This window comes from Microtus pennsylvanicus, chromosome 7 (genome assembly GCF_037038515.1).
Source record: "Microtus pennsylvanicus isolate mMicPen1 chromosome 7, mMicPen1.hap1, whole genome shotgun sequence".
Lineage (NCBI taxonomy): Eukaryota > Metazoa > Chordata > Mammalia > Rodentia > Cricetidae > Microtus > Microtus pennsylvanicus.
Window position 1 is genome coordinate 35,652,346 of NC_134585.1, and position 26,953 is coordinate 35,679,298.

The following is a 26,953-nucleotide window of genomic DNA, read 5'->3' on the forward strand; positions in this document are numbered from 1 at the left end:
CTAGCTCCTGCTCCTCAGAGCCGGGCAACCCTAAGAAATGAGGAGGACAGAGATATCTGGGTGGAGGGGGACAAGCTATGGACTACCCTAAATTTTTGAAATGAGGGGACAGCTCCAAAATGTTAATTCCTGAACATAATAAGTTATCACGATGCGTCCTATAGCAGAAAGCTGATCACGGGTTAATCTGACCCCACATACCAACCCCTTAAAAACCGCATTCTGACCTGCGGTTCTCTGTCCAGGGTCACACATTTTAGAGACCAAGTGCCTATCTTGGCGTTGCAGCTGGCATGGAGGATGTCCTGTGTGAACTCTGTGTGAACATCGCTGACGGTGATGTTCTTTGGAATGCAGGCCAAAGGGCCGACAGTGGAGAGAATCTGGGATCTACACAGGCCAAGGCAGAAGTTGCTGACCAGCAAGGCTGGCTGATGGGCACAGCAGTTCCCCCTCCTCCCCCAGGCATGTCTGTACCAATACCTCTAGAGTATTCAGAAGGCACTGGCCAAGAAAACTTGGAAAAAATTCCCCAAGCAAGTAGCAAGAAGGTCTCCACAGGACTGGCAACGCAGCTCCAAAGAAGGTAGAACTCTCTTGTTGACAAGTGACAGGCAGTTCAGCTCAAAGGGGACTGGGGACTGTGAGCCAAGAAAACCATATCAGCGTATATAAACAGGCTAGGGTTTAAAGGCCAAAGCCCGGTTGATTCAGAGGTCCTATAACGTGACTTGGGCTACAGTTTGGCTTTTCTATGTCTGTGTAGGCTTGCTTCTGAAGACCAGTTCTCCCATAAACCAAGGCTCTGGCTGTGATCATTGTTTTGTTCTGTGGCATCTGGAAGCCCTCTCTGCACCTAGGAAACATGTCACCTCAGAAGTTTCTGGAGCACATGCCCTCCCAGGAGAGGAGCTGCACACCAGCTGTCTGCGCTATCAAGCAGGCTCAGAACTGACACAAAAGCTCCGACCTTGCCCGGGTGAACTCACATTCCTGGGGCAGCAGTGGCAGCGGCCCTAGGGATTCCATATGCTGCTAAATGCCCTTTTAATTAGTTTCCTTTTTAGTGAGAAGGAAGCAGCTGCCTAGATTCACACAACTCCCATTCAGCTAGGAGCTTCATTCTTCAAACGTGCCTGCCAATCCAGAGTCCAAGCATGGATGGTTTGGGTTTGGTTTTAATTCCTTTCGTTGTTGTTGTTGTTGTTTGTTTTGAGAGTAGGGTTTTGTTCTGTTGTCTCTGCTGGCATTGAACTCAAAACCCTCTTCTCTAAGTCTTTCCATTAGCAGGTATTATGGTCCCATGATCCTCACTTGCTTCAGCCAAGGATTCATGTTGATGTTTTGAGGGTCACCTGAGTGCTGAGTGCATGCTCCCTTCCACCCCAGGCTTGTCATTCAAGGGATAAGGCTCTCTTTTCAGTCCAAACTGTGTGAGATGTCCCTTTCTCTTACTAAAGAGAGTGGAGCTCACAAAAGACAATTTCAGGGACCCTCTTCTGAAACAGAAGGGGGGAGCATCCCAGAATAAGTAGGGGCATACATGACAACCACTTTCACGTCATATAAAAAAGTTTCTGGTTATTTGCCAGTTCCTTTGAAACCCATAAATACCAAACTACAAAGGCTTGAAAGAATAAGTCCTAATTTCCAGTCCCAAACAAAACAAGAGATCTTAAAGTGAGGCCGATTTTGCCACAATGACATATGATGGCTAGAAGGGATCTCACTGTGAGAGAAAAAGAAAATGTTTTGTCTCTAAATGTTAGAAAATTCATAGAAAAAATTTTCAGTAACAGTCAAATGTTAACCATTGCTTCTAGGCAAAAATCTCCGCCCTGCCCTTTCTTTCAGTGAGTGTCCCATTTCTGGGCCTAGACTTGATAAGATACTCCTAAATCCTATTGGAAGATGAGTCCCCTGCTGGAAATTTGCCAAGAGCTTTTACTGAGGGAAATAAATTATCAGCTACTGCTTAGCATTGCTTCTTCCCAAAGATCAGGAAGCAGACTAAATGCCCCATAGTCCTTCATGATGCCAAATACTTGGGGGATCTACAAGCTTAACCAGAAGCAGAAAGATAGTTGGAAAGGGAGATAAAGCCAACTTCAAAGGGAAGGCGTTAGAAAGAACACTCAGGGTCAAGAGATGGAACATATATAAACTATGTCAAGGGCAGCAAACCTCAGCTGTATGTTTGGTGCTAGTAGAAAGAATATGACACAGTGTGATAGTCAGGGTTCTCTAAGGAACAGAACTTATAGAGTGATCTATCTGTCTGTCTATCTATCTATCTATCTATCTATCTAGTTATCTATCTTGTTGTTGTGGGGTATTTGATTATACTGTAAAACCCTACTCTTTGTTAATAAAATCAACATTGGATCAGGGGGTGGAGCCATAGTTGATAAGAATTAGCCCTAGAGAGTATGGACGAACCTGGGAAACAGAGAGACACACAGGAAGTGGTAGGGAGGGACTTGGAGTTTTTCCTGTGGTCTTTTTGGTTTGGGACAGCTGGAGAGATTCTGTCTTGTTGGGTGACCAGACAAAAAGGAAGATCAGCTGGTTGCTTCTTGGTCTTTCTGAGCTAGCAGGTTTTCACCCCAACATCTGACTCCCAAGTCTTTTTCGATAAGTAGAACAATAAAGATTTATTATAAAAGCTAAATGTGGTGGCAAAGGCAGAGCTGGGATCTGGGGGACCTGAAATTTTGCCAGACCATGACCTGAGCAGTGGGGTGCTGACTGAGGGACCACAGACAGTAGTTGCATTGAGATTATGAGAGAGACTAAACATCTCCTCTTATAATTATTTTTCACTATTTTGAAATCTATTATTTGCCTTTCTATTTTTCTATTGGCCTTTTCTACTGCTTTGACAAATTATATAGAATCAGTACTCATTACACTTAACTTCCATCTTTACGAATCCACCAACTCATTGAGAGCTGTCTAATAGGACCTCATGAAACTAAAAGACTATGTAAAGCAGAGGAACTGTCAACCAGATAAAGAAACAGTTCCCAAAGTGGGAGAAAAATCTTTGCAATGCTTCTTACAGAGGATTCCTGCCTAGAATATATAAAGAATTCAAAAAGTGGACTTGGAGAGAAGATTGAGCCATTAAAAGCTAGGCTCACAACCAAAAACACCAAGAACTCAATATCAAGAAAATAAACAACCCAATTAAAAATTAGGTCATGAACAGAGCGTTCTCAAAAGAAGAAATATAAATAAATGACTGATTAACTGTTAAATAACTGTTCAACATCCTTAGCCATCAGAAAAACGCAGATTAAAATTTCTCTGCGATTTCATCTTATCCCAGTTGTGATGGTCATCATCAGACACACAAATGTCAATAAACTGATATGAAAAATGGAACCATTATAGGTTGTTGGTGGGAGTGTAAAGTAGTACACCCACCATGGGAATCAGTCTGGAAGTTCCTCAGAAAAACTAGAAATAGATCTATTGTATGGTTCAGCAATGTCACTCACAGGCAGATAGTCAAAAAACTGGGTCCTGCTGCACAGACCTTTGCATACCTGAGTTCCCTGATGCTCTATCCACAGAGCTAGGAAACGAAATCAATCGAGTGCACATGGATTGGTGAACAGATAGTGAAAGTGTGGTCCATCTACACAATGGAACAGGAGAATACCATACAGAGGAAGGTAACCGCTTCATTAAGTCAGACACCACATATTCTTTCTCAGATGTGGATTATGGCTTCAAACTTAAAACTCTGCAGAGGCCCGAAAAGTCAGGTGGGAGTCATGGCAGATGGGGGAAGAGGCTTGATGGGAAGTGGAGACAGCAGAACATGGGTGTGCTAGGGTTTCAACAGGGACGGACTCACATGGATTAGGGATTGACCTAAAGGTGCCAACAGAAGTTTATAGTGTTGCAATTATTGTCCATTGGTCATTGAATTTTAGTATACACACACATGAACATACACACACCCATATACATCCCCATACCTGTCCCCCATACGCCTCTCCACACTTCTCCCCTCCATATCCCCATACACACATAGCCATATAACCATAAAACTGACCACAATTTATAAGGTCGGACTTACGGTTATGTTTACTTACAGCACATGTTCATGTAGTTTAATTAAAAAAGGATCGGGGATAAAGTTAACAATTAACTAAGATGAATGACGGGGATAAACTCCCGAATCCAGGTATTATGTGCCATCTGGTCTGTGCCCTCTGCCCAGGCAGAAACAAGCTCGCATGTCATCTACTCAAACAGAACCCACCAGGTGGGGAAGAAAGACAAGGTCATGTGACTGCTGCTCCAAGGAGAAACAATTAGACTGCCAGGGGTACGGTTTCACTTTCTCCTTGAAATATTTATTGAGGATAGTGAAGCCCCTAGCCCGAGTTACAAAGATATGCTTTCCTTACTCATTCTACAAGATCTGCACTTGGTTGGTTGTTATACTTTGAATGTCACATAAGCTACGCGGGTCACTTAGGGCAACCACAACAAAACTCACCTCAATCAGGTTTGGCTAGGATCCCACCCAGATGAGTGAATCTCTCTTTAAGTGAAATGAGAGGTGGCTTGGGAATCCTTAGGCGACGAATCCAAAGTTGTATTTTAAAAAAGAGCAGAAAGTGACAAGCAGCCTCTAAACTGGAGGTCACACTTCAGCGTCTCAGGGTTGTCAAATCTCAGGTGGCTGGTTTTGAAAGCCTAAGAGCAACCCCTTGACACAGAGGCACCAGACAAAGGCTTCTTCTGGCCCTCAGTCCGCAGCGCCGGCTCTATGACTTCAGCGATAGATATGAATCTGTGGCCCACATGCAAATTATTCCTGCTGACACAAACAGTGTCCTGTAGAGAGACGACTAGCGAAAGCATCCAATCTGATAAGCGTTAGATGGACCACTCCTGGGGCAGGTAGCAGTTACCACTCTCAGGGCTGGGGAGCTGTACAGTAATGCCTTGGACCTTTCCGAGCGCCTATGAGTAACTCAGCGTGTCTGAGTTCAAGTGCCCCGGAACTGCATTTCAGATGCACAAGCCTTTCTATTAAAAAATATTTTAATATATATTTATTTGTATAGAACATAGATTAAATAAATATATTTATATATAATATATATTTACTTCATTTTATGTGTATGAAGGTTTTGCCTGCATAGTATATGTATGCACACCTGGTGTCCAAGGAAGGCAGAAGAGGGTATTGGGTCCTCTGGAACTGGACCATCTGTAATAGATGATTGTGAGCCAGCCCGTGTATGCTGGGAATCGAACCGGGATCACTGCAAAAAGACCACTAAACCACTGAGCCATCTTTCCAACCCCAAAGTCTTCTTATTTTTACTACTGGTATTCCAAACAGTCATCTTGACCTAAAACAAGAGTTCTGTATTATCTCTTCAGTCCAGTGATTATATTTGAGATGTCAGACAAGTATCTGTTGTTATTTGAGAGTATTTATACAGCGATGCTTACAGGTGGAACTGAGTAGAGAAACAAATTCTGTTATTCTTGTCTCCTTGTCTCTGCTGCAGCTTAAGAATGACTCTTCCCCCCTAATTCTACATCCTATATTAGTTTTGTCTCAGTGCAGCAACAAAATGTCCAACAAAAGGACCTTAGGGAAGGAATGGTTTACGCTGGCTTAGGGTCAAACAGCCAAGGTAACATCATCTTGTTCATATCTTACCCTGACTCCACTTATCTGCCTCTAACTCCCAAACAGTCAATGCATTCAGGACTTCCCAGGACCCTGACCATGCCCAGATGGGCCACCAATATCTGCTGAGTGCATGGCCAAAACACGCTACCTGATCTCCTGACCTGTACCTGACTGTGACGCTGTTTTGGCTTTTGCCTGTATAAACACTGTACTCCTGAGCTTGGTGCCAAGATATCAGTCGCCAGCTAATAAAAGACTCTAATTTGGCTTTATATGCATTGTGATCTGTAACTTCCTCCCCGGGACTATAATAACAGGAATATTGACCATCGTGGCAGAGATTATGGTATCGTGGCAGAGGCACGAGTCAGGTAGTCATGCTGTGTCCAGAGTCAGGAAGCAAAGACAGAGGAATGCTTATACCCATGGGGCCATTCTCACTCAAACTACCACAGCAGGGCAGCACCCTAACCTGACAGGGTGACCTTCTAAGAGAAGAGTCCTCCCTGGGGCCCTCTCCTTCCCCATCCCTTATCTCTCTCTTCTCTCTTCCTCCTCTCCTCCCAGTGGATACCCCATGGAGAGTCCACAGAAGGATACAATCAGAAGCCCCTAGAGTTCAGAAAATAAAGGCTGCATCTACTTAACACAAGGGGTTTGGCGCTTTGAGCTTATGGCTCTGAACAGTGTAACCAGACATCTCACGCATGTGCCCAAGCCCACCTCCACAGGATCCACGATTCTAATTTTCTTACAGTCTTCCTACCAGGCATGGTGGCACATACCTCTAGTCTTAGCACTTAGGAGGCAGAGGAAGGCCAGCCTGATCTACATAGCAAGTTTTAGGCAGCAAGAGATACATGGTAAGACCTGGGGTAAGGGAGAGAGGGAGAGAATCTCATTGGACAAATCTTTTTTTCGGCTTTCCACTTTTTAGTTTGGTTCCTTTAATTGGTTTATTGAGGATGTGTAGCCAGACCCCACTTGGTACAGATTGTGACCATCCAACTTGATAACGCACGCAGGGCCCTTTCCCTTCTCCTCGGTGTTAGTGTTCATCCCTTGCTGGGCTTTTCTTTCCCACCATTCTTTGCCACAGTGTTGCTCTGTCAACAAGAAGTTGCCACCCTAGGATACCCATCTTAGGGATGCTTGCTGGCTTCTGCTGTCTACCCACCCCCTTTTCGCATTCCCTCACAGCCAGGTCCCACTCTTTCCCCGAGAGAGCAACGCTTCTATCCATTTGTCGACGTCAAACCTCCATTCATCCATTCAACGGTGCAAAAATGCACCAACTCAGTCCTTCCCTTAAAACGAAACTATAAGGCAGATCCTTGTCTCTTTCCCTCCGAAGCACCCTCTCGCATAGCATCCGGGAAGCTAAGCGGGCTGTGAAAACCGGAAGGAACACAGTCATTGGTCAGTTTCTCGCTGATAAGGGCTAATGACCCCTCCGCAGTGGTACTCTTGGTGAAGGGTTAAAGGACTACGAGCCTCAGGTGGGCTGAGAAACTGGCCAGGAAAGTGGACTTGACTGATAACACCCTTGGCTGTTGTCCCAAGAAGCTTCTGATAAGATCAACAGACCAACCGCTGGTATTTACTCCGTGGAGCCTTCCTTTCGGGGAACTGACCTGCTGACCGGGTCTCCCACCCTAAAAGTTCCCTTTTCTGCTCTTTAAAGATCCAAGTCCCTGGCGCGTAGGTGCAGTCTCCTCTCCCACAGAGAGCCTGCTGCCCTTCATAGTTCTGATGAAAGGCCACCCTGCTTCTAGCAAGATCGATTTCTTCTTGTAATTCCACATCACCTCAACCAGTCCCAATAGATCACCCGACATCTCAATAGGCAAGTCCTGTTGTATTTCCTAAAAGAGGGTATCTCTGGTGTCTGAGACAACCGCCATTGTCTCCACTTCCCCCCTCTGGATCGTTCTAATTGCTTGAACCCTCATGTAGAACTGGAGGCCATGCCATATTAAAAAAAAAATCTAGTCCACAAACAACAGGTGCTGGACAGAAATAGATGATACCATCCGAAGTCAATTTCCTTTCTGAATTATGTTTGGCAGCTGTGGAGGGCACATCTGTTGCAGGGGTTTACAGCCTGAAGGCTATGGAGGAGGCTATCTCCTTATGCTTGACGTTGCACCCTTCCTCCTTTTTTCCCCCGGTAACACGAGAAAGGTAAACACCAGTTTTCCTATTACTTTAAGTTACCAAATGGCAAGAAGGACATCCCTGGGTTTTGCTGACATCCATTCAAAGAAACAATTTCCCTCCAGTCAAAAGAATAGAATTTAAGTCTCACCTCTGGCCCTTGTAAGGAATATGACAGTCTAAGCCACCCCAGGCTTTACCTACTAATGTCTCCTTCCTTCAAGAGATAATCCAGCTGAGCCTGTCAATCACCTGGTCAGGTCCAGCCCCTGGAAAGCCAGTTCACCTGTAGACATACTAAGGGGGAGGAAGGGCTTGTAGGGGTCCAACCTTGACAGGATTCGCACGTTCCAGGGTAGGAGCGTGAGGATTAGAATTTTTAAGCAAAAGGAATAGAGATATTAGAGGAATAAAAGGCAGAAATATAGAACAGCATTGGAATGGAAATTCCGTGAATACTGAACAGCCTGCACTGAATGGTCTGGACTGAGCCTCTTGGAAGCAATGAGCGTGGCAATGGGACAGGAAGGTCATCAGTGGTAGACGCAGAATTAACAACATAAAACACATATGTTGGTCCTAGAGAGGGCGGTAAAGACGAAATCTGTTTAATATGATATTAACCGTTTTTAAAGCATACAGTTCAATAGGCTAACCGAGGTAGCCTCTGGATTTTGTCATTCTGCTTTGCACTTCACAAAGACCTGTGCCGCACTGTGACACAAGGTAATAACTAAGGTTATTAATAACGAAGGTTTTTACCTTGCCAGAATATGAATAGCACTTCTAACGGGAATTAGTCTGGAAAGTTGGCGCAACAGAATTTTGAAAAGAGCATCACTCCTTCCTACGAAAGACCAACATTACATTAGAATTACCCACAGGGCAGGGAACCCTGACTGCTCTTTGGATTAGAGAGGGAGGGTGAGGGGAGTGGGGGGAGGGGAGGGAAAAGGGAGGCGGGGAGGAGGCGGAAATTTTTAATTAAAAAAATTTAATAAAATAAAAAAATAAGACATAAAAAAAGATTTTTAACAGTATGTGGTTTCCTTAATTTGTATCCTAGTTTTCTCCATTCTTAAGAAAAAAAAATGCTAAAGTTGACTTTCTTCAAAATTCGCTTTAGACCTGACCAAATTAGAGCTCAAACTGCTTCCGCAAGAACATTCCTTCAAAGTTACAAATGCATCCATCGAAGATGCTCTAAAATTCAGGGATGGATTTAACTCATAGAATAAATTTAAGTTACATATAAACCCAAAAAGTAAGAACCCCACCTACTTATAAAAAAACAAAAGTGACCAGAGACAGGTGGATCTCTGTGTGGTTGAGAACAGCCTAGTCTACATAGGAAGTTGGAGGCCAGCCAAGGTGACACAGTAAGACTTTGTCACAGTTAAAACAACAACAACAATAAGGTGGTAGTGCCAGACCTGGGGAGGTGGAGCTAGGAGGGGTATAAGTTAAGCCCATCCTTGGGTTACATAGCAAGAACCTGTTCAAACAGGTGCTGGTATACAGCCATGTAGCTCAGTGCAGAAGTGCTGGAGAATCATGCACAAGGCCCTAGAACAAATTATCCAATGCTGCCTTCTAAAAATGATCTCATCTTGACCCCAAATTGATTCCTTTGGGGGATTTCTGTATCTTACTTTTCTTATAGTGCATTGGCCAGGATCATTGTATTTTTATTACAATTTTACATTTTATTTCTATTATCTTCAGAAGAATTCTTGCTACCTCCTCTTTTTTTTCTCTTCCTCTTCCTCCTCCTTCTTGCAACAGAGTCTCACTATACAGCTCTGGCTGTCCTGGAACTCTCTATTTAGACCAGGCTGGCCTTGAACTCATGGAGATCTGCCTGCCTCTGTCTCCTGAGTGGTGGAATCAAAGGCAAACATTCTTATTTTATCTTTTTATTTTGTTTTATTTTTCATAGTGCTAGAGATTAAATCCAGAGTGCCTTATATATCTTGGACAAATATTCTTTCACCTAACTACACCTGGACTCTTAAATAAATGAGAGGCTTTTTAAAAATTGTTTTTATTGAGCTATATATTTTTCTCTGCTCCCCTCCCAAATGAGAGGTTTTTGAATTTACATTTAGATTTGCCCAGAAATTTGTCCCCAGTATGAAGGACTACAACCCTAGCCTTTGGGATTTTACCTAAGCAATTTCTGAGTATAAGAATCACCGTGGAGTTATTTAAAAGATCCAGTTCTCATCTAGGTCTATGGGAACCTATTCTGAGGGCAATGCCAGTTAAAGGAAGAGTAAAGGGGCTGACACGCAAAGCAAATGAAAGAAAAGCATAGAATAAAAATCAAAAGTATTTCTAAGGGTGGGTAATGTCCTCTGAAGCAATAAAACTTAACATGTGTGATGATCATTTTAGAATTTGTTTATACTCTATCTTCCAAATATTACTAGAAATGTATTTGTCTGCTACAAGTTAGCACCATGGTTCATAGGATCTGGCCCTAGATCCATAATAATTAGAAACCAAACATTAATAACCTTCATAAGGAACTGGATGGCCCTCGGGTAGGGCTTTCAGATGCTTCTCCGTCGAGGCAGGCACTCACCACTTTTCCTTATTTCTGAGTTTCAGGTCATTTTCCTTAATGGGCATCAAGTGTTCAGCACAGATTTCGCTCCATGACAAGGCTCCGAAGGTGGCCGCTTGTTTGTTATTTCCATACTGGCAACTTCCAACTGGCTTTGACGCATGCGCAGTGGAGGATTTCAGTCACTGCATTCTTTTCTTAGTTCTTTATTTGTAAAGTGGGGATAATGGAAACCCCAACCTTATAAGGCTCTCATGAGGCTTCAGTGGGAGTTCATATAAGCTAAGCACTTAGAGTCTGGCACATGGCAATCACTAACTTAGTTAAATCTATGCTGCCCTGCTCAGGGCACGTGATGTCACGCGGCCGCTGACATTTTTACAATATAAGGAAATAAAAGGAGGAGAAATCTTTGCGGCAATAGCACCAGGGTGGCAGAGCTGGTCAGCGAGCCCAAGGACATTTTGCAGCTTGGATTCAAGCTATTTATAGCTAGGCTGGGAAACAAGTTCACAGTTCCAAAAACATTGAAATGGATTTATTCCAGGCTTCTGATACCAAAGATAAATTGTGTAAGTCTTAACTCGTTTGGTTCTGCTTTGCTCCTGTACATGGGCAGTGATAATTATGTAAATCACCTGCATAAATTACTGCAAGAGTTGTCTGATGTTTCTAGATCAAATCTAATCAATTGTGCTCATGATGTCATTTCCCCGAGCAGGGAAACGTTCATTCTGCTCACCACAATCGACTTTCCCAGCTTGTTTGGCTGTCTTCATTAATGCAGATGTATAAAGCAAATGTTACCAGCCAGTCTACATAATCAAAGCACAAAACCCATTTTCTTTTCATAATCTTACCTTGCGTTATGCAAAATGAACATCAGCAGTATGTGCAGAGAACACTAATAATCTTCTGGCATGAAGTGAACAAGAGGCCACATTTTATGCTGGCATAAATAAGACATTATATATGCACATGTGTGTGTACTGGCTGGTTTTGTGTGCCAACTTCTCGCAAGCTAGAGTCATCAGAGCAAGGAGCCTCAGTTGGTGAAATGCTTCCTTGAGATCCAGCTGTAAGGCATTTTCTCAACTGGTGATCTCTGAGGGAGGGCCCAGCCTATGGTAGGTGGTAAAGGGTTCTATAAGAAAGCAGGCTGAGCAAGCCAGGGAGAGCAAGCCAGTAAGCAGCACCCCTCCATGGCCTCTGTATCAGCTCCTGCCTCCAGGATCCTGCCCTGTTTGAGCTCCTGTTCTGACTACCTTCAGTGATGAACAGCAATAAACCCTTTTCTCCCCAACTTGTTTTTTGGTCCTGGTGTTTCATTGCAGACAAAGTGTATATGTATTTTTCTGTGATGTATGTGACAAAAATTGATTATAAATAATCAGATACATCCCAAATTTTCTAAGAATATAATTAATGTTGGTGAAAATAGGTTTAATTAATAACAGTTCTGATGAATTAAATTACCTGAAGCCATGGTTCTCTCCTCCTCAAGTCTTATTTCCTAGGCTGAGAATGCAGCGGGTATGAACCAGAGAGCAGAGAGTCACAGAAGGCTCAAATTATATTTAATATGTGTATTTCAGGAGCAAGATGGGTTATATGTGTCACCATGGAAACAGCTGATTAGAATGAAGTCTTTATTACCGTTCTCAGAAGTGATTCATCCTTCCCTATTGACCTATTTAGCAATATCTACACTTACTTCTCCTGTGATTATAGGCATAATGAATGTATCACAGTTGCAGGTGGTCCACACAGCACAGTGATAACCCACGTCCTCATGGTTCCCCAGCCTAAAGGAATTCTGCTGACATGTTTCTACTTTATGCACTTATAACAGCATCATGTGCAAACAACAAAGAGATTATATACATGTCTATATGGTTTGTGACCTATTTGATAAAGATTTGCTGTATTTACCTAAGTCTGCATAAGAAATCACATTAAAACTTGATGGCTTTAAAAGCAAACTTGATTTTTGTCCACGAATCTGCAGTTTGAGCTGCTCTTGATGGGGACAGTTTATATTCGGTTCACTTAGCCTCATGTAGCTGAAAGACTTACTGCGACAACATTTGAGCTCCCTGGCCATGCGCCTGGTGTCTGGGCTAGGGCATCCAACAGCTGGGACTGAAGGAACTGGGATCCTGCATTCTTTTTTTGCTTTCTATATAGTTTTTCTTCATGGCGCCTCCAGCAAAGAAGCTCCTGGTGAGCCACGCTCTCAGGTGACAGCTTATATGTCACAACCCCGAGGATTGTATTGTGATGGAGAAAGAAAAGGGAGGAAGAAAAGGCCGTCTCGTGTGTGTGTGTGTGTGTGTGGTGTGCGTTACCTACTCTTTGAAGTATACTGCAAGCATCACTCCCACGATAGATAGTATGCATTAGAAACAAGCCACAGAGCACAGCCTACAGGGGATGAGAAACTAGACCTGATCCTGTGGGGAAAGTACCAAAGAGAGTCTGCTACTGAGCCTCATCCCCAGCAACTCACTTATTATTGTTATTGAAATATATTTATTAATTAAAACACATACTGTTGGTATCAATAAACATTTGTTTGCCAAATAAGGTTAGGAAGTAATTAATTCTCATGTCAATAAAGATCTTATAGTACACATCTCAAGACTTTAATTATGGATGTATCATACTTTATCTAGTCAATTTCATTATTAGATACATGAATTATTTATTTTATTTTGTGCAGATAAGTTTTATGACTAACATTCTAAAACAGAATCTGTTCTTCAAATGATACATTTTCTTTAAGCCGATTCACAAACAAAGTTTTAATGTTGGGTTGGGGTTGGAGCACAGTGATAGCCTGCTTGCTTAGCATGCAGGAGTCTATTGGTTTGCTCCCCAGGACTGCCAAGAAAATCATTCTGGTGAATGGCTACATATTTTTAAGATTTCTGAGTACCCAATGCAAAGACGCCCTAGATTTTATGTCTTTACTACTTACTGCAAAAGCATCTGCTGATTAGCCTGACAAGCCAAGATATAAACACAGAGTAGAATATCAATACATTTCTGGCAACAAATATTCAGAGACAGATGGACATTATGCTGTATTATTACATAGTGAAATATGATCTCTGTTCTCGTAGTCTATGACCACCCTGTTTATTGAGAGAAGAATAATGACTAAAGGTAGACATGAAATTCACTCAAAAAAAAAAAAGGAAAGATACAGATTTCTATTTCTTCTTAACAAGAGGCCACCAACTTGACTCATCGCTTCCCAAGATGTCAATTAATTAACAAAAAATGGCAGTTATCAACAAAAATCAAAATATCCTTAAGGTAAAACTGGAGCCTCAGCAGAATTCTGCTGCCAAGACTTGAGAGAACCTTCTCGCACGGTTGCGGCAAAGAGTCTGTGGACGTCAGTGGGGGAAACTTGACTGGCTCTTAACTGACCACCATTGTCTCTTCTGTAATATCTGGGTTGGCTGCAAAGCACTAGGGTCAGAGCTAAATGTCTAGATGCACCTTGAGGTGATTAGCACAATTCTTGGCACATACGTGCTGGCTACACGCCAGCATGGCACCAGAGGACAGATAACAAAGCATCATCAGCTCAGAAGCAGGTCTGAGTCACCCGGCCCAAATTCAGATTCAGATCCACCACAGCCTAACCATTGAATGGCCTCTCCTCTCAACCCTAAACGTGGCCACACCAGCTAAAAGTTAGATTCTATTGTTCATGAAACATTAGCAGCAGATTATGAAGTGTTCCACGGCAAACGCAGGTCACTCCAGGGCCATTCTGCAACAGATCCCTGCTGTAACCAGAGAGCATCGCTACAGATCCTGACTCAGTGAATCAGGAAGAAGACACGCTGTGAAGCTCAGGTATAGAGCTCTCTGATAGCACTTCAGAAAGACCTAGAGGTCAAAAGTTGAAAGAGTTGACATGGATCCAGCCAGGAGGTGAAACCTATACCAAAATTATTCATGAATGCCATGCTGATATTAGTTACCAACACCACAATGCTAACTCTTGAATGACTTTTATTAAGAACCCCAAACACAGCCATACTTGCTAAAATAGGGATTCTGTCACTGTTTCTTGGTGCGCTGTTTTCAGTGGGTGAGCTCAACTCTCCATTGCTTTCATGCTAAATAAACTTCAGCTCACAATAGTTTCCTTTTCGTGTCATGTTAATTTTGGTAGTTTTGGCATACTTCTTACTACAAAAAGAGATATAGAGGGACTATATCCTGGAAATATTTATAATCACAAGTGTATTATGATAGACTACCCCTATTTATATTCTTGTAAGTAATAATGAACATTATACATATTAAATAGACATAATTATTTAGAATATATTAAAATATTGACTCTATAGCAATGCATATATATATATATAATTTTTTATTTTTGGTTTTTTGAGACAGGGTTTCTCTGTAGCTTTGGAGCCTCTCCTGGAACTAGCTCTGTAGACCAGGTTGGCCTCGAACTCACAAAGATCTGCCTACCTCTGCCTCCCGAGTGCTGGGATTAAAGGCGTATGCCACCGCTGCCCAGTGCAGTTATATCTTGATATGTAAACTAAGAGTCATTCTGACTAAATGGTTTTAATTTATCATCTAAGAAGTCTTAAATATTTTTAATATTTATTTTCTTGGAATATGATTTCAATATGATATCCAAGGCAAAAAGCTGCAGAAAATATGGTTATAAACAATTTAGAAGCACAGAACCAGCTTCAGACAAAATATTTGTTCTGATAGCATTTCATATCAGATGTATTTTCTCAATCCAGCATAAATTAATTCCTTGATTAGCTGCTTTGCTATAGGTATTTCTTTTTAAATTGTTTATAAATAATCTTTGTTATAACCGAATGATTATACATTCCATATAATTTTAATATTTTCCATCTGTTTCTATTCTTTGAAATGGATCCCTTTCTATTGATCTCTTTGTGGCTTGTTTAAAGCATGGCCTATTCTTAAGATGTGTAAATATTTGTGTTGGAACTAAAAATTTTGCATCTCCATTCCAGAGTTCTTCAACTCCGCTTTCAGTTAATGTCCGCTATCACCCTCGTTGGCCCTGTTATGAGATGTATCGCGTATCATCAAATCTGAGCTGCAGCCATGCCACAGGTGCTTTCTCAGTTATTTGAATTCTAGAATTGTTCCTCTGTCTCACATCTGGTAAAACCACGTGATATTCATCCTTTTCTTAGCCCTTCAGATCTCTTGTGACTTGTTAGCATGACATAGAAGTCACCTTCAACAGCTCTGAAGAGAATGCCACCAAACATGCTCCCCTCTAGCAGGAGGCATTCTTGTATTTGGCACAATTGCTAATGCCAGGCATGAGTTCCATTTTTTAGAGTTGGATTTAAATCTAATCAGAAAGTGACTGGTTACTCCCATAACATTTATATCACTATTGCACCAGTGGGTGTATCTTGCCAGGCCAATCATTATTATAGCTCATGGGATTTACAGATGGATAAGATGGTTGATAACTCTCTCCCAATAGAATGCATAGGCCCTTCCAACACTCTCAAAGCTAGCCAACAGGGATGAAGCTTCCAGGTCAGTACCAGCTTGATTTCTCCATGTCCTATGTCTCAGGTTGCAGTATCTCTATCAATGGGAGCTTGCCATCAAGTTCTGGAGGGGAACGAAGAACAATGATAGTAAAAATTTCAGGCAAATGGAAATTTTCATTCTGGAAATCGACATTCTGAGTGAGGTAACACAGACTCAGACAAATGCCACATACAGTCTCATATATTGATGCTAACTTTGAATACTTAGACATGCGTATTTAAGCTGGCGTATCTGTGAAAGTCATACAGAAACTAGTAAAGGGCCATTGGAGGGATTTCAAGATAGAGAGGGCAGAGCACAACCAGTGTGGAGGGGAAAGGGGAATAAAAGAATGGGGAGGGGGTGATAATGGGCCGAGGGATGGAGGGCAGAGAACAGGAATGGGTATGAAGAGGGAGATCTAACACTAAGGATCTTTGAAGAAGTCATACAGAAACACTACTGTAGAAGCTTCCTAAAATATAAACATAGACATGCACAAGAAGGAGTTTAAATGGAGTTACTCTATAACTGAAGGACAATGCCTTTCTCAGTCATTAGACACTATCAAATAACAGACTCAGGGCCAGGTAGGGGTCACCTCCTTCAGAGTTGTTGGTCAGTGGGTGTCTAAGTCACTGTTCATTGCTGTGAAGAGACACCATGACCAAGCCAACTCTTATCAAAGAAAGCACTTAACTGGGGTTTTGCTTATAGTTTCAGAGGGGTCGTCTGCTGTCGTGGCAGGAAGCATGGAGACACAGACAGACTTGGTGCTGGAGTTGCAGCTGAGAGCTACAACCTGATCCACAGGCAGCAGGTAGAGGGAGAGAGACAGACACTGGGCCTGGAGTAGACTTTTGAAATCCTAAAGCCCACCCCTAGTGACACACTTCCTCCTCCAAAAAAGCCACACCTCCTTCAAACAGGCCACATCCCCTGCAACAAGATCACCCTCTTCATCTTTCCCTGACAGCTCAACAAATGGGGACCATACATGAGCCTGTGGGGGTCAATTTCATTGAAACCACAGCAGTGGGGTCCCACAGATGCCCCCAGGATTACAGTCTACTGCATAGCTCTTGGTTACATTCCGGATGGGAGTGTATGTTTACTTTTTTATGAGATTGGTGGAGAAGTATCCATCCACTCTGACATAGCAGTTCAGCAGCAAAAGTTTGCTTTTGTCTTTAGAGGTGTGGTAATTCTAAAGTGTGCCGTTAGCACTACCATGCTACAGTTTTTGTTGGTGTTATGAGTTTTGTATGTCCACTTTCTTTTTGTGTGCTGGTGGATATTGATTTTCATTGAGCCTCCAGCAAATATTGTTCATAGCAAATTCCTTTGAGGTCAGCAAGTCTAATCGGCTAACTATTGATTAGGACTATGGATTTCGATAAAGGACAGATTTATTTTTAACTGATGATACTTGTAGAGCAGGGAATGTCTCCCTCCTGATACAGGAAGGCTAGCTGAGGTAAGATCAATGATCACTGCACTGTGTTAGCACAATGTCCCACTTAAAATTATATATATATTAAATATATATATACAGCCACACTTAAATAACTTTTTTTAAAAAAACAGTGGCCACCAGAGAATAAGTTGAAGACATTCTCTTGATTATTTCATCAAATAATTTTAAAATCCCAATTGCAGCAAACGTATTTGCTGTATTTATTTTACACTCTTCCGTAAAGTAGTTATTCCTAGAAAATTAATAATGATCAAACCATATCACAGAGATAAATCAAAATATACTATTAACATAATTTGCTGCTCTTGCAGAGGACCTGGGTTTGATCCACACATTCCCATAGCAGTTCACAACTTTCTGAAACTCCAGTTCCAGGGGATCCAGTACCCCCTCTGGCTTCCATGGTCACCAGACATACTTGTGGTACACATACAGGCAGAACACTGTCTTAGGGTTCCTATTGCTCTGAAGAGGCCCCATTACCACAACAACTCTTAAAAAGGAAAACATTTGAGTGTCTTACAGTGCAGAGGTTTAATCCACGATCATTCACGGTGGGACATGGCTGCAAGAGGCAGACGTGGTGCTGCAGAGGCAGCTGAGCGTTCTACATTTTGTGCAGGCAGCAGGAAGTAGTCTGTCTCACGCAGCGTGGCTTGAGCATATATGAGACCTCAAAGCCCGCCTCCACAGTAGCACACTTCCTCCAACAAGGCCACACCCCCTATCAGGGCCACTCCCTTTGGGGGCCATTTTCTTTCAAACCACCACAACACAGGCAAAACACTCACAAATAAAAATAATTATGTCTTAAAATTCAGCTATAGCACTAGACCGGTTTGCCTGAAGATGAAATATTTGAGTTGCCATATTTAATTTGCCAACAAGGGCTTTGCCAAATTTGAGGCCTGCCAGATCTTTCCAGCTGTCCCTTCATCAGACAGTTTTCTGATGGAATGGCATGCATTGTCATTCCTTCCTGTTAGAGTAATACACGTTCCTCCACGTGCAAAGAATAAAGTGTGCTTTAAATCAACATCAGCTGAAGCTGCACAGCTCAACATGTGCAAAAGCAAAAGCCATCCATTTTCACTTACAGTGCACAAAACACGGGCTTTAGACTCCCTTCTCTCATTCGAGATGTCTCCCTGCAGAATGCCAGGGTAGCGTTGGTGTCCAGAGTGCTCGCTTATAGACACTCTCAAGTAAGTCTTCAAGTAAGACTGGGAGATGTGAGTTTATTTCTACTTTACTTTCCATCAATGGGATGAGGGGAAATAGTGAGATTTTTTTTCTCATGTCGAAAACAAATTATTATTTAGTAGAAGTTGACATCAAACAAAAATACTTATGGAGATGGGAAACATACATTTTAAAATCAAGTTTTGTTTTGTTGCTCATATTTAGAAATACAAATTTGCTTACAGTATTGTATTTTGTGTATTATTTTATCGAGGTAACAATCTCTATTTGCAAAAATGCATTTCAGAAACATTTGTTTTACATAGTAATTTTATTTCCACCAAGCTAACTTCTATTGGTAAAACACAATTAGGGGGATATTTTTAAAACTTCAAAAGCTCCGAGGGAAAATCATTTAAACTGCCAATTCTAAAGAGGCTAAACTGTTAAACAGCTGTTATTAATCCCACTGGTCACTAAGATCGCTACCATGATTTTGAGCCAAGTTTGAAGCAAGCTTTAATTAAATACTGGCCGGGATGGTAGACTCTGGCCAGGTGCATTCTGGGGTTCCCAGAAAATGGCCACAAGCTAGGCTGGTTAGGTGCTTATAAAGGCAAAACTCGAAGGTCACGTACTTCTGGCTTCCAGGTGACCAAGTACAGGTGGTGCAGTTGGGTCAACCAAACTTGTTTAAGGAACTGAAAACACGCGACTTCTTATCTTTTTGAACAACAGTGTCCAGCATCTTGGGAAGTATCTGTCCTTTGGCAAGGACCTTACTGGGTAGAGGCATTTTGTTTGCTTGTTTTATGGATCTTTTAAGCATAAGTAATTAAAACTTAAAACATAACTTTGACTCTTACACTGTAAGTGCAAGGATAATATGTGTGTGTGTGTGTGTGCGCGCGCGTGCATATTACTTGGGATCGGATCACAGGCCTTTTACGACTAGATAAGCACTCTAACATTGAGCTATACTTACAGCCCAAGACATTTTAAAATATCCATTTCCCAAATAGTTATCATCTACATGGCTTTGGTTGGGAAGTTATCAGAGACTAAGTTCCAACAAAATAAAGGAGCTGGTCAACAGAGGAAGACAGAAATTACCAAGCTTGATCTAGTCAGAAGAGGTCTAAAAGAAACCCAAGAAGGCCAGCGAAAGCAAATCAAAGAGTCACAGGGTGCATCCAGGAGTGACTTCCCCAAGAAATAACAGGTGACATCCAAGAATGGATTTAAGTACCTGGAAGAAAGTTTGGAAACAAATTAGAAAAGCTATCCCTGAAAGTTATCTTAGGATGCTTTCTAGAACACACACACACACACACACACACACACACACACACACACGGTGCTAGCTAGAGTAGAAACAAAGATTTAAAAAGAAAACATGATTGTATATATAGGGTGTTACCTAGCTATGAGTACAGTTGAAATGGGCTGACCCCACACTGTCATGCAGATGCTTAGAGGAATAAGGGAGGGAAAGCTGTGGGGGTGTGGATAGATCCACGCATAAGTATCTGCACTATGTTGGGCCTCTTTGGGAGATGGTTAAGAGTTTTGCACCTTCTGTAAGAGAGACATGAACAGAAAAGTAAGGCTGTTGGTTTTTTTATGCAAAAATATCTCATTCTTTATTTTTAAGGATAACTGTCATTAATACAGGAAGAACTGATATTATAAAAATCAGAAAAAAATTAGCATTCAATAAACAAAACTTCAAACTCAAGGCTGATCGGGAATGCAGTTTGGTATTGTTCTGATGGAAGACGGACGTATGTAAGTCTTAAACAGTGCTATGAAGTAAAACAGGTAAATTCTAACAGGGCTTCAGTGTGCTGGACAAACTCGTGGACAAACATCTGTTTCAGACAGTCAGAGATATTCAAAGCACAGTCTATGACATTGCAGTTCTTCAGGCAGTAGCAAGCTGAGGCCTTCTTGGTAAAATACAGTTTATTCATGCAGGCGCTGTGTGTAAGAGAACAAGAGCATGCCAAGAAGCCACTGGCATGATTCAATGTAAATCCAATCCAAGTTCAAGAAAGCAAGTGCCACGGCAATGACACGATCGCAAACGGTGTCAGGGACAGGAAGTCTGTGCTCTCTCATTTGGGTTCCTTAGAATCTCTAAGAAAATGGTAAGCAAAATAAACAAGACAAAAATTAAAAAAAAAAGCCACATGGGGACCTTTTAACCCCTTTAATCACACAGTAGAAGGAAACAAACTAAATGGGCTGACATTAAAGCCTTTGAATGCTGCAATAAACTATGATTTATCCAAAAACAACAAAATCATGTGTGAAGAAAACTGGGAAGAACTGGAGATCATTATGTTAAGCAAAGTAAGCCAGACTCAAGAAAATAACCAAATACATCTTCTCTCATTACAGAACCTAGGGTAAACATTTAAGTGGAGGGAGCTCTGGGAGGTGGAGGTGAGGGTAAGAAGGCTGTATATGAGCAAAGTACATCACATAGCTACATCATACGCAATGGAGAAAATGAAACTCATTACTTCATATAATACACACTAACAGAAAAGAAAAACATCTACAACTTAACACATTTTTATGTCAAATGCCGAGTCAACACTTGAACTAATGTTAATAAACTACAGAACATTAAAAAAAATAAAATATAGTCTGTCCCAGAACGTGAGAATTCATTCCTTCTTCTTTAATGATTGCATCTACAGAAATTCCTAAAATCAGAGTAATCATTGGCACACCTGTGAATCATGAAAACCTGATGCTTTTTATCAAAACAGAGGGGAGAAATGTCAACTGAGGCCAAGGATATTATATCCTCACCAAACATTTTTTTTCAGTTCTTTGTGCTCCATGTCACATGAATGCATTATTTTTCTAAAGAAGTGAGGGCAGCTGGACTGAGTTTTAGCCCAATGTCACGAGACTCCTGGCGTCTCCATGCTAGGGAAGGATCCGAAATCTAAGTTCTCTACTATAAAGCAGCCTCGCTCTTAAGAGAGCATATTTGCCTGTCTTTCACTTTTTCTTTTTAAAAAGGCCCAAAGCAGTACCCTTCACCTGGCGGAGCCCGGCCACTGCCTTCCTCCCTTTACCAGCTTTCCAGGACACTGGGTGAGCTTTGGCCTTGGCGTTCCTGCCCCTCTTGCGTGGCTTCTTGTCTTTGTGCACCTTCATGTGCTGCCGCAGGTGCGAGCTCTGGCTGAAGCAGCGGCCACACTGGTCACAGCAGTAGGGCTTCTCTCCAGTGTGGGTTCTCTGGTGCTGAATGAGGTGCGAGCTCTGGCTGAAGCAGCGGCCACACTCGTCACAGCAGTAGGGCTTCTCTCCAGTGTGGGTTCTCTGGTGCTGAATGAGGTGCGAGCTCTGGCTGAAGCAGCGGCCACACTGGTCACAGCAGTAGGGCTTCTCTCCAGTGTGGGTTCTCTGGTGCTGAATGAGGTGCGAGCTCTGGCTGAAGCAGCGGCCACACTCGTCACAGCAGTAGGGCTTCTCTCCAGTGTGAACCCTCTGGTGCTGAATGAGGTTCGAGCTCTGGAAGAAACTATTCCCACAATCAGCACATTTATGGGACTTCTTCCCTGTATGGATCTTCTGGTGCTGAAAAAGAGTGGAGCTCTGACCGAAACTCTTCGAACATCTACTACATTTGTAGGGCTTCTCATCCACGTTCCTTCTCCGCCGACTTAAGCCGGAGTTGAATCGAATGGTCACCCCCCATTTCTGCCGCTGGCGGCCTGTCTTACTCTTGGTCTCGTAGGTTTTGCCTTGGTTTGAGCTTCGAGAAATAGCCCCTTTAGGCTTTGCTAACCTCATGGTGAATAAGCAAATGTATCGTTGAGAGATTCTACCGTCTTCTGAACTAAGGTCATATAGCCTAGAGGAACGCAACTCAAAATTTTCGCGCAGGCGGCCACGGTACTAGCTAGTAAGGCTGTTGTTAACCTTAATAACCCGACATGTTGTTAAGAGATAACACAGATAAAGCCAAATCAAGGAAGAAAGGTACAGGTGATTCATTGTCTATGTGACGTGGAAAGAGAGCCAGGTGTTTGCTATACCTTCATAGTAAGCGATAATAACAAATATGGAACCCCTGGATTATGAAAACATAAAATCTTAGTTTAAAAAAATATAATCACTGCTTTGAAAAAGAAAAATGTGGGAAAAAATATTTTCAGACCAAAGGGATGATGCTGTCCTTGGACTGCCTCCTCAGTCTGTAATGAGCTCCTGTCTCCTCCCGCCTTATATTCCTCTCTCCACCCAGCCATACTTTCTTAGTGTTGGGATTAAAGGCGTGGGACTCCCAAATACTGGGATTAAAGGTGTGAGCCATCACCACTTGGCTCTGCTTCTCTTTTAGACTAGATCAATTTCGTGTAGCCCAGGGTGGCTAATCAAAGATGCTTTCGGAGGCCAACTAAAGCCTGTCTACCAAGAAAAGGGAAGTGGACACTTCACAATTATTCTTCCCCAAGCCCATGCACAGGGCCATCTTACGCTAAAACATAGAAGGCTTTGCTTTGATGACAACAATAAATATGCAGACATAATGTCGAAGTCTGGAAATGGGTTAAATGAAAACGCTTTCTTCATTTGATTGAGGGTTATAACATTGGCTCAGACCACATCTGGCCTCACAAGTCTGTGGTCCCGAGCGGTTTTCAAGTAAAGCCAGCCTCAGAGATGATTTGCTGCTCTGGTTGGTTGCAGGATCTCCAAAGTGAAAGGCATCACTGGAGAGTGGGCTGTGTAATGTCTCCTCGAACGGCAGTGCTCCCTTCAGTTAGAAAATAAAGGTTTCCATTTCCATCTCCTGGATGCAAGTTAGCCGTCAAAGAGTAAAGAAACCCAAACCAGATTCTTCTCCCATTAAAAAACGATGAAAGATGTAAGGAATTCGGGATGCAAGTGTTTGCAGTTAACATCTGAAAACCTTCCGAATGCGATGGCGGCAAATCAGAATTGGTTAGGAGAGCCTAGTTTCCTTCCAGATTTGAGTCATTTGCAGAGGTCTGTTTTGGCACTCTTGAGACTCCATAGAAGATGTGCAGAGTAGGAAACCATATTAAGAATAATAGTCAAGTTGAGAACTAGCTGGGAGTAGCTTTGAACTAGTGAGCTTTCACAGTGGAGACATGCCTTACCCAAGGGCTCCTTTCAGTATCTGTAATTCACATGCTGCCTGTGCCAGACTTAAAGGCTGCCAGAGGACACTAGTTTCACAGTGCGAATGTAACTGTTTTATGCTGGCAAGTCTCCTGAAAATTAAGTAAGATTTTGCCAGATGCAGCAGGAAAAAAAATTGCTTATTCTTTAGCCATTTTGTAATTTGGCTGAGTTCCCTTTGTTTAGGAGAAGAGGGTGGAATAGTAAAAAAAAATCACAGAAAGCACTAATTTTCCATATTTGGATGTACATTCAATTGAATTCCTCCAAAGCCTTTCCCAGACCTTCACTCAAAAAACAAAAACCAAAGCAAAAAAAAGAAAAAGCTGTCGACAGAAATATTAAAAATTCTTTTTCGCTATAGGTTAAAAAGAGTTCATTTTCCTGTTTTCCCATGCTTAAGAAAGGACAAATAAAAACTAGAATAAAGTTATATGTTAGCCACACATACTGAAGTTATAGGGACATAATTACCCGCCAAAGGGTAAGAGGTAGGACCCTGCTGCTGAAGATGACACAGCTGGGGGAGAGCACGCGGGTAAATCAAGTCACAGCTGAGACGGGAATATCCTCCCTGCAGGCCGATGGACCAGGAAAGATGCTGATGGTCCCCTCAGCTGTGGATCCTGAGGACTGCCGTGCTCAGGTTACTTCCAGGCACGATGTTCCCACTGGTGCACAAGGGGCACCACCGTTTCTGGGGTAACCACTTTTTTATCAGGTGTCCTGCTTCCTTCCATGCGGCCTGCTTCATGGGAAGAAACATATACCTGGTACTGTAAACCTGAGAAAAAGCCTCTGGGTAGGATGTCACAGGCCCTACAGAGTAATTGAAGCTAAATAGATGCGCAGCTGTACTGGGTGGTTTTGCGTGTCAACTTGACACAAGCTATATAGAGTCATCCGAGAAAGGAGCCTCAGTTGAGGAAATGTCTCCTTGAGATCAGCTGGAAGGAATTTTCTCATTTAGTGATCCATGGGGGAGGGCCCAGCCCATGGTGAATGGTGCCATCCCTGGGCTGCGGGTTCTTGGTTCTATAAGAAGGTAGGTTGAGCAAACCACATAGAGCAAGCTAGTAAACAGCTCCCTTCCATGGCCTCTGCATCAGCTTCTGCTTCCCGTATCCTGTCCTGTTGGAGTGTCTGTCCTGACTTCCTTCAGTGATGAAGAGCAATGCTGAAGTGTAAGCCAAATAAACCCTTTCCTCCCCAACTTGCTTTGTAGTCATGGTGTTTCATTGCTGCAATAGAGACCCTGACTAAGACAGTAGCCTAACTGCCGTCTAAATATTTATATTTATCCCTGTAGGCTACTGCTGTTATCGGCTCTTTTTGCAGTCTGCAATAATTAATACAGAGACCCGTCGCTAGGCAAAAATGCTAAGAATGAATGACTGACTGTAGAGTCCTCAGCCCTAATCAGGACATCTATACTGCCCCCTCCTGTGATAGGAAATGGGGAAAGAGACAGTTTAAAGGTTAAGAATGGAGAGGGTCCCCTACTATACTTCCTTCTAGAAAATGTAGGTGGTGTGCTCATGAATACTCAGCAGACCCACATAAAAAATAATAGACGTGAATAGGAGGGGCATTCACTGGGCTCTATAGAGTGGGAGGGGAAAGAGACAGTAACAGGGTGAACGCATTCATGATATATTGCATGCATTAATGAAGTTGGCAGTAATTAAGCTTAATGAACAATTTTTAAAAGATCCAAAAGTGTAGGGATGTACTAAGAGAGGCCAGATTTTCCCCCCACAATAGAGGTGTTTGCCCTATTGCAACTCAGAGGAGAGGGCCTAAAACCAATTCTTACAACTTGCCATCACCAAAATTTTCAGAATTTTAGCTTATGACCAGGCCATTTCTTTCTTTGACCTAATTTTTTTCAAGCCATTTCACCTTAACTAGAAGCCAAATTAATCTAGAGACCCATTTTAAAATTATCAGCCATCTTTTAACTAATCAACCTTCATACCCAGAACAGGATGATTAATAAGGATCACTAAGAGCATGCATAAATTGTGAGGATGGAGACGGAACACACAGGTTCATTCATTCTTTTCTTTAACTGAAACAAGGCTTTGGTGTGTAGTACTGTGTAGTTGAGAATGGCCTCAATCTCATAACCCTCTTTCCTCTGCCTACCAGCTGCTGAGTTTACAGATGTGGGCCCACCTCCTGCCAGGTGAGTGCTTCTCCAGGTTGCTATCTCACTGGTATCCCCTGGGAACCAAAAGCTTCCTTATGTACTGTGTACTGGATGGAAACGATAAAATGGATCAGTTGTAGCCTCCCAGATAGCATGCCCCCAAATAAAGCTGATTTCAGTCCTGTAACTTCTGGATCTTAATTCCTTTTTACTCCAGATGTTTGAGAGACTGCTTTCTAAGTAAAACATTAAAAAAAAATCACAAATTAAGAATGCTAATAAACTTTACTGCCAGTTGTATAGTGCCCATGTTAAGGCCTGTAATTCAGACTCCTATGAGGGAGTCACTGAACACTGTAAGAAAAAAAGGAAAAAGAATGAAAGAATGCCATATATCTGGACTTATATGATAGTTAAGTTTTAAAAATGAACTAAACATGTACAGGGACCCACAGTTGGGAGTGCCAGGCTGCTGTGGGCGTTGTTCACAGCTAACATGACTTAGCATGCCAACTTAGGCTTAGACATAAGGGACAGTGATCCTGTGAACTGTCTGTGTCTTCCTGCACGTGTGGGTGACTGTCACCCTGCTTTCTTTCCAACGGACAAAATTGGCTCCTCAGATGGGACTGATAGAATCTCAGAGGCTGAGCCTAACGTGGTAAGAAACTGTTAAAGGATTAGCACTGGCTCTGGTGGAAGAATAATTATGCCGTATTACAGACACATCTGCCACACACTCACTAAACCGTCAGAGAGGCCAGATGTTCCTCATGTTCTACTTCTTGGATGTTTTTCAATTTCCAAATAGGATACAGCGCTCTAGTTAATGCTTACAAGCATTTTCCTTAAATAAACTTAAAGCTTAGAAGAACTGAAGTAGTTTCCTGGAGACTCCTCTTCTCCTCCCCCAGCCAGCCTCCAGCCAGCAACTGTGGGATATTCCTTTATACTGTGTGAATATATGACACTGAGTTGGTTTAATAAAGAAGCTGACTA

General features: G+C 42.3%; 1 protein-coding gene across 1 annotated transcript; it reads right to left on the reverse strand.

Annotated features, from left to right (window-relative positions):
- Positions 1-20,246: 20,246 nt before the first annotated feature.
- LOC142853705 (zinc finger protein 22-like) lies at positions 20,247-22,545 on the reverse strand. Its single transcript, XM_075978894.1, has 2 exons — positions 22,138-22,545; positions 20,247-22,056 (listed from the first exon to the last, which is right to left on the reverse strand). Exons 1-2 carry the CDS (start codon positions 22,444-22,446, stop codon positions 21,649-21,651), a joined length of 717 nt encoding a protein of 238 aa, XP_075835009.1. The 5' UTR covers positions 22,447-22,545; the 3' UTR covers positions 20,247-21,648.
- Positions 22,546-26,953: the final 4,408 nt, after the last annotated feature.